General features: G+C 40.4%; 1 protein-coding gene across 14 annotated transcripts in view; it reads left to right on the top strand.

The window, feature by feature from the left end:
* The window catches only part of macf1a (microtubule actin crosslinking factor 1a), a 189,597-nt gene that overhangs the window by 121,550 nt on the left and 56,154 nt on the right, over positions 1 to 11,893 (top strand). For 12 of the 14 annotated variants that reach the window (XM_053491902.1, XM_053491909.1, XM_053491907.1 and 9 more), the window contains 5 exons: positions 1,311 to 8,447; positions 8,548 to 8,703; positions 9,581 to 9,796; positions 9,898 to 10,074; positions 11,192 to 11,488. The exons of the other annotated variants lie outside the window; for them this stretch is intronic. In XM_053491902.1, coding sequence (XP_053347877.1) covers positions 1,311 to 8,447; positions 8,548 to 8,703; positions 9,581 to 9,796; positions 9,898 to 10,074; positions 11,192 to 11,488 — 7,983 coding nt within the window. The remainder of the gene's footprint in view (positions 1 to 1,310; positions 8,448 to 8,547; positions 8,704 to 9,580; positions 9,797 to 9,897; positions 10,075 to 11,191; positions 11,489 to 11,893) is intronic. 14 annotated transcript variants of the gene reach the window in all.

The following is an 11,893-nucleotide window of genomic DNA, read 5'->3' on the forward strand; positions in this document are numbered from 1 at the left end:
TCTGCTTATTGCTACTTACTGGCCATGAGTTTTAAAGAAGTAGCAATGGATAGTTTGATAGTTTTACACAGACAGCTTCAAAGTTCATTCCCATAGATCTTATCTACTGTAGTTTCCATTGCACAACATAATTATTCATGATTATTTTTGCATTATAGATGTGAACATTGTCATTGTGAAGATCATAGGTACACATATACATTTTAGACATTCATCTTTAGCTGCAAATATTACATTCTGTATATAACATAATTTTATGTGTGTATGCAGTGATCTTTTTTGTCTGCTTGTGTGTGCGTCTCCAAAAAAGTGAGTTAATGAAATATGGTGTAAATAGGTATAAGTTTATTATTACCAATGGTTACCTAAATATCATATATTTCATAGGGAATAACGTAAAGGCCAGCTACGCTTACTTCCGTCTGTTTGAGCATGATGTGTCCAGATCACAAAGCATTTATGTGCGTGTGTGTTTGTATGTATGTATGTATGTATGTGTGTATGCAATATTGCCTTTGTCTGTGTCTTTAAAAACAGTAATATTGTGTGACTTAATCAGCATTTTGCTTTAAAATCACTAACAGCTGCCAGAAAATATCTAAGTCAGATTAGAAAATGTTTAAAGACAAGTTTCAGTCATCATTTCTTTTTCATCGAAATTTCTCATAGCAACCACATTTTTCTGTTTACTGTCCAATACCGAATCAAATACCTTACTAAGCTAATTTTCAAGTAATTCTATTCAGGCCCCATAATAAAGCAGATTATCTTGGAGATTAATTGATAGGACGGTAGTGTAAGATCAGAAGTTGCTAGGAAGGTCAGGTAGTAGATAGTCAGTGCTGGCAGCGTCTCAGGCAGATGGAGTGTGGCATGCAGAACGCTAACATCCAGCTTCTCACCTTGTTGCACCTCAAACTGCCGAGCCGTCGGCCTATCTGTTTGTGTGCGTGTATGGACCCCCTCCATACGGTAAGTAGTGCTTGCTTTCTCTCTTACCGTTGGCTTAGTTCTCAGCTGCTTTTTTTTCCTCTTCACTCTTTTTGCTGTACTTAAAGAAAACTTTTGTAAAGTTATCTTGTTTTTGCTTTAGTATGTTTATGCATTGTTGCTGTAAAACAAATCTTGCCATTAATTGAATTATATTTTTTAATAACTAGTACTGAATACCATTTTGTATTACATTTGCATGCTAGGTGTGTGGGTCTTTTCTAAACCCTTCACTTGCTTAGTTATAATTTAAAAAATAAATAATATCAAACCTATTTTCGTACTATAATCATACTTAAACAGTATATCTCCTTTTCCAGGGACGAGAGACCATCGCTGGAGTAATTGATCTTGGTACTGTGGAAACCTTCCCAGTTTTCCAGGCAGCACAGAGAGGACTTATTGACCAAGACACGTGCTATGTGCTGCTGGAGGCACAGCTTGTTAGGGGTGGTCTATTGCGTCCTGATTCCGCTCAGGGTCTTTCTTTAGAAGAAAGTTTAACCTCTGGTCTGATTGACAGCCGTATCCACCAGTCACTATCAGGAATAGAATCTGCCCTCCATCTTGTCCAAGGTTCACCATTTATGAAGAGCCACATGATACCAGTTGCTGCCGCTATTGAAGCAGGCTACATAACAGAACAAATTGGGTTTCGTATCTTGGAGCTGCAGGTGAGCACAGGAGGCTTTTGGGATGACACCAGAGATGAAATCCTTAGTCTTGAAACTGCTAAAGACAAAGGTCTCATCTCTGCGAAGGTTTACAATAAGTTACAAGATCGTTTTGATAGGCAAGAACTTATTGATCCTAATACAGCAGAAAAACTCAGTCTGTCTGAGTTTTATCAGCGATGTATTTTAAATCAGGAGACTGGTCTGCGTCTTCTGCCAGTCAATCAGCAGTCAAGGGGAACAATCTGCTTACGATCTGGTATAAAGGTAGGCATTTTCCGGGCAGTCCAAGAGGGTCTGATTGACCGGCAAGTCACTATTAGACTTCTGGAGGCTCAGCTGTTTGCAGGTGGCATCACTGATCCACGCACTGGTCACCGACTGACAGTAGATGAAGCTGTGAGGCATGGCCTTATGGACCAAGACCTGGCCTGTTCCCTGCTGAGTCACCAGTTACAATCGGGTGGACTTATTGACCCAGTCAGTGGAGAACGCTTGGAATTAGATGAAGCTATCCAAAGAAACCTTCTGTCTCCTCGCATGGCTTTAAGGGTTCTGGAATCTCTTTGGGCTTTTACCGGCATCTTATGGCCACAGTCAGGGGAGCTGCTTCCTGTCACTGAAGCTCTTCAGCAGGGTGTAATTTCAGGTGACCTAGCTCGGAAAATCCTAAACAAGCGACATTCTATTGGTGCAATTTACTCCCCAGAAAGTGGTCAGCTGATTCCTCTGGGACACGCTGAGGATGTTTTAGCATCAGAAGCAGCCGAGGTTCTTCAGCAGACAAAGATTCCTGACATTCTGCCTGCCGTGAATCAAACAGGGTGCATTCAACGCTGGGGTTCTTCCTTCTCATCACCACTGTCCTACTCTGCCCCTGCCTTACTCTCACACCTTCAACCTGATGCTTCCTTTTTGGAGGCATCCAGGCCCCAGGAGCAAGCTCTCCACCATCTCCTCTCTTACCTTATGACAAACAGTTATATAAATGCACACTCAGGAGAGCGTCTGGTCCTGCTGGAACCTGAACTGATGGAGCTCATTAGTGTAATTGGAACAACAAAAGATCAAAACTGGCATAAACCACAGCTGAAAGAGCCCTCTGACAGAGAGGCAGCAGGAGAACCCAAGTTTATGGGGTCATTACGTGAAAGAAAACAAGAAAATATTGAAATTCTAAAGAAAAGCTCAACTTTTAATATCCGTAGAGAAGAAGTCCAAGAAAAGCACATTGTTTTAGAAGAGGATGGAACAGATAAAACAGAAAATATTCAGAAGACCACACATAAGAATTCTGCGCAAACAGTTGCAGGCAAACCCCCTGACAGAACATTAGTAAAGTACTTGAGCACAGACTCCACTGTATCAGAGACAGAACTTAAGACATCACCCTTGTTTGTAAAAGAGAAGGACATTTTGTCTAGTGATGCCACATTTCAATCACTGAGCCCAGAAGTGGAAAACAGAAGTAAGGGAGAATCATTCCTACAACTGACAGAACTGACAGGCTCTTGGGTTGAGTTTGAGATGCCTAACTCAGCGTCGCATAAGAATACGCATAATGAAAATAAAGTAGAATGTGCACCATCTTTAAATAAGTTGTTAGACACAAAGAGAGCATTCACTGCTGTTGAAACCACAACTAAAGATACTGTAGAAGCAGGTCAACCTGATGAGCGTCACAAAAATGTCACAGAAGGCATGCAAGTTAGTAAAATTAAAGCGTCTGATGTAAGTAAGCAAATCTCAGCTCAAACAGATAACAACAAAGATATGGAAAATGCAGATTCATTAAAAATCCAAAAGATCACATCTGTGGACATTTCTGAAAATGCTGAACTTGATCGCATGTCAAAGGAGTTGCTGCAGGGGGGTCTTTTGACTGCTGGGACCCAGAAGTTGTTCCTTAATAAGGCTGTATACGAGAATCTGCTCCCAGATCATGCTGCTTTGAAAGTAATGTCTAAAGCAGAGCTTTTTGGTGGTTTCCTGGATATGCATAGCTGTCAACCACTGAGCCTCGAAGATGTTATACAGAAAGGTCTTTTGAATAAAAATTTAATGACCAAGGTTTTCCAGTCAGAAAAATCCCTGGCTGGTGTGTTTGATGTAGAGCATGGTCGAATATGCTCACTACGTGAAGCTGCTAAAGAAGGACTTTTAGATACAGATACAGCATCTCACCTTCTTGAGGGCCAGATCGTGTCTGGCGGAGTCGTTGATCTTGAAAAAGGCAAAAAAGTTTCAGTCAACCTTGCAGCCAAGCTTGGGCTAATAGAGGAAGAGCAAAAAGATGATCTGCTTTTATTGGAGAAGTCATATCATGGAAAGAGTTCTGATCCAGATGTAGTACAAAAAAAGTTGAAATTGCAACTACAGATGAATGGAATAATAGATCCTGAAACAAAGCAGCCTGTACCAATTCAACAAGCTATTCAGAAAGGCCTTATTGGTCAAGAAGAAGCAGAGCAGATTCTATTGCAACAGGTAGCTGAAGGTGGAATTTTGCACCATGAGTCTGGAGTTCGCCTCAATGTTATGGATGCAGTACATCAAAGCCTAATTGACAGTTCACTTGCTCCAAAACTCGAACAGTTTGAGAAGTCAAGACAAAACCAGTTTAGTTCAGATCCAAATGCTGCTTCTCTTCAGGCAGCTGTAGGCTTCATTTATAATAGTGCCTCAAAGAGCAACCTTTCATTGACCGAAGCGGTTTCCTGTAGTGTGATTGATCAAGGCACTGCAAATGAAGCTATGGAGTCTCCAGTTGTAAAAAGTGGTGTTTTGGATCCTCAAAATGCTCGTGTCGTACCATATTCAGAGCTAACCAAACAAGGAAAGATTGACATTGAGACAGGTTGGCGATTCCTTGAAGTAAGACCATTTAGAGGCATTCCAAACAAAGAAAATGACCTGATGACTGTACAAGAAGCAATGAAGGCTGGTCAGGTTGATTCCATTCCTGCACTCAGATTATTACAGAGTCAGGCAGATTCTGGAGGCATCATTGATATTTCAAATGGAGAAAAGCTGTCTCTTATGGATGCTGTTGACAATAGCCTTGTTCCAAAAGATGTTGCAATGGTTATCGCTAAAAATCAAATTTTAAAAGGTGGCTTGGTTAGCCCCGTCAGTGGTCTGAGGGTGTCAAGTCTTACGGAGGCTGTCCAGGATGGGCTAATCTCTAAAGATATGGCTGCAGAACTTTGTGATTTCTTTGGACTTGCGGATCCTCTTGCGTCCCAAAGTGTTTCATATCAAGACAGTCCTACAGTAAGAAGTTGTAAAAACATAGAAGAGAACACATTGCATTTTGCCAACGTCAGATCTACAGATCATTATAAAGATAAATTGGAGGCCATTTCAGACGAACCGCTGCAACTTCTTCAACATTATCCATCATCTGAATTGGTGGAAGAAATTCACGTGGATGTTGCGTCAAGTGGAGTTGAAAAAGATGATAATGTCTCATTTGAGGGTTCAAGTCAGTTTACTGTAAAAGCAGAAGAAAGGCTACAGGAGGCTATTGCAGAAAGTAGTCCTGTACAACATAGAACTATGGCACCCCAGGAAGAATCAAGACACAAACCTGTTCCAGTTTCACAAATATCAACGATTTACTCTGCACCCGGAAAAAGCCATGACATTGTTCTCCAAACCACCAAGCCAGATGTTCAAATACAGCCAACAGTTGAATTAGACACTAAAATAAACATGAACCTGGGAAACTATGAAAAAAATTACTTCAGCGTTGTACAAGAACCCACACATAAGCTGCATGATGAGCAACCTCCATCTATCATAGAAATTCCCAAGGCAGCAGAACTGCATTCAGTGTGTGATATAAAGACAATCTTTAAAAGTGAAGAGAGCACTGACAGTAGACATGACACACCTGTATCAACACTTACTGATGGACAAAAGATCCCTGGAAAAAAGAGAGGAAAAGGAAAACATAAAAAGCAAACCAAAATATGTCCAGAAACTGAGAAAAGATCAGAGGTAGAATTACTAGATGTAAGTGTGACAACTCAGTTCCAGGGTACTGAGGACAAAAAAGGAATAAAAATGTACTCAGATGAAAAATCTGGTAAACCCAGTGAGACAGCTGACCAACAGGATGGGATGGTGATTGAAATGAGAAGATCTCCAGTGGTCATTGCATCATCATCTGTAGACACCATTGCAAAACAGCCTGGAAATGAAGTTCTAAATATTGAACGAAGAAAGCTCATAGTAGATGCAGAAGTTATTGTGGCTACACCTACAGAGGATGCTAATGGCTGCAGCGTGATAGATGAAAGCATTGTTCAAACACCTGAGCACTGTTCAGAAACCTGTGATGTAAATAGAGCTCATTCTGTCTCTGGTGCTGAGACTAAGACAGTAAAATCTGATATTTCCATTGATCAAACATATTCTGTACTCAAAGAGGTCACAGAGTCCAAATATGGAACTGAAGCTGTAGTCACTGATCAAAAATATATCGATGTGGACATGAAAAAAGAGGCTGACATTGATTTGAGTGTAACATCACCTGTAGAGATGACTGACAACAAATTTAAAATAGATGCCATAACAGTTCAAAAATCAAAAGCTACGTACATTAAGAAAGAGGGCAAAAGAGATTTGGAGGTTGAAAGAGTGACTCTTGTAGAGGTCACTGAGGAGAAGTTTAGAAAAGAAGCTGTTGATCAAAAACTTGCTGAAGATGTGAAGGTGGATTTGGAGGTTCCTTCATGTAGGAGTGTGACTTCAAGTATAGAGAGTCCTGAGAATGAATTTGGAAAGGAAGTTGTAGAGACCGACCAGAAACCTGAAGATGTGTCAGTGGAGAGAAAGGTGAAAGCAGATTTGGACGTTGTAAAAGATGTGACAGAGGTTTCTCTTGAGGAGGATATTGAGGAAAAATCTGTGACAGACATGATTAGCATTGAGCCGAAATGTGTTGTGGATGTGAAAGAACTCATAAAGGTCAAGAAGGATGAGGACATTTTAAAGCCTATTTATATGGATGTGATTTCACCTGTCGAAGGCATGGAAACCAAGTTTGGCAAGGACAGTGTAGTCACTGGACAGGAATCTGTAGACAAGAATATGAACAGAGAGACCAAAGTCGATTTGAAAGATGTTAAAGGTGTCATAGATACAGAGGGCATGTCCAGAGAAGACACTGGTGATCAAGAACATGTGGAAGAACAAATAGAGTTTAAAATTGATTTGGAAGTTCAGAAATCTCCAGGTATAAGCCTAACTTCACCTACAGAGGGTGCAAAGAAGTTTGAAAATGTTGTAGCCACTGATGTAATCAAAGATAAAAACTTTAGAGATTTGGAAATTATAAAAGCATCAGAGCAAGTGGAAAACAGAATTACGAAAGAATATGTTGACATGAATCAAAAATTCATTGCTGAAGATGTGAAAATAGAGAGACTTGTCAGAGCAGAGATGTCAGGACAATCAGATACAAGTGATAGCAATGAGTCTATTCCAGAAAGTCTACACCAGAGAATAGAGTCTGTGAAGAGTGTAGAAGTGATGCAAGAGAGACAGCATGTGGAAAATGTAAGCCTGGGCGCTGAACCTTCAGAACATGACCCAGCTAGCTTGGTGGATGCTGACAGAAACACAAAAGGTGAATTACAGAGTCAAATGCAATCCGCAGTCATAAATGAAATATCAGAAACACCGGCGGACCATGAAATAGATCTTGCTGAGGATCAAGTTTCAGATCAGTCAGACAAAAAGAGGAAGAAGAAAAGAAAAAACAAAAAGACCAAGATGGTAAATACTGATAAGGAATCCGAGGAGAGCAAAGTTGTTGAGCCAGTGCAAAGATCCCCAGTTGACGTCCCATCTCAAAGTCAGACAGTCAGTGCAGTAAAAAGAGATGGACTGGAACAATCTCAGAAACTTAACCAGGCACAGCTGGAGAAAGAAGCACTCCTGTTGAAAGCCAAAGAAAGCATTCTTAGGAAAGTCTTTGAGAGGGGTGTCAGTGAGAAACAGGCCGCTGAAGAATTAGAAGCATTGCGCCAAGGGTCAGCTAAAGAACGGCATGTGACAGCTCAGGAGAAAGCCAAGATCGAGGAGAAAAGCACTGCACTCGATACTGATGCAATACATCAGACAAAGCAGATAGACAAAAATAAAAACCTGCTGCCAGGAGATGTTTTAACTGCAACAGACTCTACACAAACTCATTTCGGTGAGACAGACCAGACTAAGGATAGCGTTAACAAAAAGCAGGACATTAGTCGTACTGCGAGCTCAGATTTTGTCTTGGACCCCAGTATGCAAATATTGAAGCCCACTATTGGTTTAGACAGGCAAGTTTGTGAGACAAGAACAAAAGAAAGTGAAACTTTGAAAAGCGAGACGCTAGGAGACTCTGCCGTCCCCAAGGAGCCACATATCACTTTTACTGAGGAAGACAAAGACCACCAGAAATCTGTGCCTGCTGTAACTTTAGGTAACAGTTCAGAGGCAGTACCACAAACTGATACATGTGTACAAACCTTTGAAACAGAGCTAAAGGATACACACAGCAAGGTACCACTGCAAGCTATGTCTAAGGAATACTCGTATACTGACAATAAATTCAGAGACGCATCATCCATCCACTCTGAAGAGTCAAAAGCGTCTAATTTAGAAGAGGTCCCCGAGTCGGACACTACAGAGTGCTGGAAAGAGGAGGACTTTGAAGAATATCAGGAGGGTGCTGATGTAAAACAGGCTAAAGACCTAAGCAAAGAACCGAGGACAACGCCACAGACAGGCAAGGTAAGATGCTGTGTTTATATGCATTCTCAAATAATTTGAAAATTTCCTGTTTTTGCTCTCAACTTTTCTTTTCTAATTCATTCATTTAAAATCTTTTTAGTCCTCTCTGATCCGTCAAGAATGCCTAGAACATGATCAACAAATTGTAGCACTGCTCTCCATGGTGAGACACATTGAAGTCCGTCTTAAGCAACAGCAGCAGCAGTCCATGGGGAAGAGTCTTGCTACCCTTGATGATGTCATTAAACAGACAGAGGTGAGCACTGCTAAAATATTCTTCTGAGAAAAGGGGTTTCTTAAGAATTTTTTTTTTTTATTTTGTTTGATGGTGAACACAGATTATTGCAGAGTTGGACAGGGACATCAACATGATTAATCAACACCCCTGGCCTGTTAAATTCATTGCACTTTAACGTCTGTGCATATACATTATTGTACAGTAAGGTTTTGAGCCACCCCTTATTTCTTTACATTTTGCTTCCAAAAAGCCTTTCTTGTATTTTTAATGTAGTCTTGAGAAATAGTTCTCTGAAAGCCTTTTTTTTTTTGGCTTTAACTTTGGCAAGTTTTTGTTTCTCATTTTCAGTCTGTTTTCTGTAGCAGTTTTAGAGGATTCACAGTGACCTATAAATCATTCAAGCGTAAAAAAAATCCATATAACTTGTACTGTAGGTGCTGAGAGATGATCGGGTATACGAAGCTGAATGCTGGGTGGTTGAAATAGACGAGAGGGGAAATGAGGTTGCTGCTGAGGGTATTACGTACATAAACAACCGATAGAATGTTTCTCATTGCTTTTAATTTACATGGATGTCATTTAAATAAGTTTAATATTGGGAAATGATGGGTGGCTCAAGACTTTTGCACAGCACTGTATGAGAGGTTATGTTATATGGATTTTCCTTGAAAGCTTTGGTTTTTAACCTAAAATCCTGAAAGCAAGCATGAGTGATTTATTAATCACACACATCAGTGCGACACTGCATTTTTCCATTTCAGGCTGGAAGTTTTTTCTAAGGGGGTTTCTAAGAACCTTTTTCTTAGAAACTTTTTTTTTTCATGCAGAATTAAAGAAAATATGCTAAAGTGATCAATAATTTTGTGTTACTTACATTCCTTTCCTCCAAAACCAGTCTCTTGCTCTAGAGCTCACTGATTTGGAGCCCCGAGTAAACAAAGAGCTTGAAGCAGCCAAGCAACTCCTGGAGTCTCACAGTGATGATATCCCACCCCAATTAGTCATGGCCCTGGAGAAGGACCAGCGGAGTTTGTCCCGTACATTTAACGCTGCGAGAAATCTTGCTGAGAGTGCTCTGCAAGGGATGCAATCACATCGTGATGCACAGAGGGTAAGATGGAAATATCAGATACAGTATGAGCTGTAGTTTTAAAGTGCACCAGAATGTCAACAGTCACTGAACTTGCAAAAATGCTTTCTACTTCCTCATAGGAGGCAGTAAGTAGTGAGTTGGAGTCTCTGACTGGACGAGTGGACCGTCTTCTTGACTGGCTTAATGACAAAGAAGCTCAGATGGAGCAGGAAGCAGCTGCATCTGAGGATGGAAAGGTTAAAGAGAATGACAGAAGAACATTAATGTGGCTCAATCAAAAACAACAACAAGTCAAGGTATCACTTACGAACTTTGTTAAACTTTGAACTGTGTTCTTATTAGTTAGAAGGTTTTGATGAAATTACTTTATCACTAGTTACAGCTAGAAGACAAATCACAGGTTTATGTGAATGTGCCTGTTCTAATATTCTATAGTAAGAACCGTCACAAGCATTATATGGTGGATGCTTCACATAAAATAGTTTTTAAAAACATTATTGTCGCTATTAAGGAAAAGTTTCCCTTTTTTAAAGGAGTCTATACTATAGAGTTTGTAACGGGCAGGGGCAAGTCTGTACTTTTTAAGTCTTCCAAAAAATGATCTTCTTTAGGACAAACCCCAGGCTCTAGGGTTCGATTCCTATGTTCGAGCATGGATCTGCGTGGAAAGCACGGAGTTTGCTTGTACTTTCAGTGCTTAATATGTTTCCCTCTGTGTAGTCTGGTTTACTTCTACAAGACATGCAGTCAAAGCTAATTGGCATTTCTATTTCCAGTTGCCTGCAGTGTGCGAGTGAGTGTGGTGGATTGTAGTACCCCAAGTCTCCTAGGGATAGGCTTCAGGGCTCTCTTGACCCTTTGCAGTATCCTGTACAGTGGCAGTATATAGAATGAGCGAGTAAAACTAAGCTGTTGAAGAATTTCTCTAATGTAAAGGGTAACATCATCAATCGAATATTATATTACTCCTTTAACAAGTTAACATAATTCTCAGAGCTTCCCAAGGCCGCCTTGAATATTGCATTTTTATCATGCCTTAAATACCGACTATTTCACCCTGCTTCGAAACATGATGTTTCAAGCCTGTTCCACCAGACAACGTAAGAGCTAAGCACAGCTGGATGAAGCTGAGGGTATCATCTTATGTGAGGTCATATAAGAGAAAAAGACTTGTTTAAGCCCCAGCCAAGACAAAAAATTTGGAGCCTCTGAATGGCTAAAATTACTAAAAAGTGAATTTTGTATAATGGGTCCCTTTGACCAAATCGATAAAATGTACTGAATACATTTATTGGTGCAAAAAAAAAAAAATTTTTAAAATTGCTTTGATTATACACTTTCCCGCTCTCATGTTTTATTCCACATTTATATCATTTATAAACATTTTATATCACATTCGCATTTCTGTTTCAGGATCTGCAGGAGTGTCTCACAACTCGGTCCAGTGATGTAAACGCTGTGGCTTTTGACATCCAGGTGTTTATCTCGGAGCATGCGCAGGATCTGGCACCTGAGCAAAGCAGGCATCTGCTGAGACAACTTCAGCAGCTTCAGAGTGCCTTTCACCAGGCCACGGGCCGCACCCACGCCAGGGCCGAGGCCCTCTCTGTGCAACGAGTCAGGGAAGAGGAGCAAGTGCAAAAGGAACGAGAGCGGGAACAGGAGGAAAGAGAGAGAGAGAAAGAGAGGCAGATCGCTAGGGAGAGAGAGGTTTGGAAATACCTGGTTGAATTGAATGCTTCTGCTTTTACAGCCGCAATAACAGAAACAGGATTTTACGTTGGATTTATTTTAATTAACACTTAGGTAATAACTGCAAAACCGATATGATGATTGTAATCTATAACACAAATCTGATGCTTTTTCATCCGCTAAGCAACAGAAATTAATTTAAGACACCAGTTTTACAATTATAATACTGCTCGGCTCCATCATGCTTTTTACGGCTTAGTCTACCACTCACGCTAGATATTTTGTTGCTTTGTGCATGCGTGTTGATATAACATATATGTATTAACCTGTCTGCCTTGCTGTTACAGATTGCCACAGAGGACAAACGCTTATGCCAACTTGAAAAGGCTAGAGAATGAAATCAGCCATTTTATAATAACAAGA

This window comes from Clarias gariepinus, chromosome 3 (genome assembly GCF_024256425.1).
Source record: "Clarias gariepinus isolate MV-2021 ecotype Netherlands chromosome 3, CGAR_prim_01v2, whole genome shotgun sequence".
Taxonomy (NCBI): Eukaryota; Metazoa; Chordata; class Actinopteri; order Siluriformes; family Clariidae; genus Clarias; species Clarias gariepinus.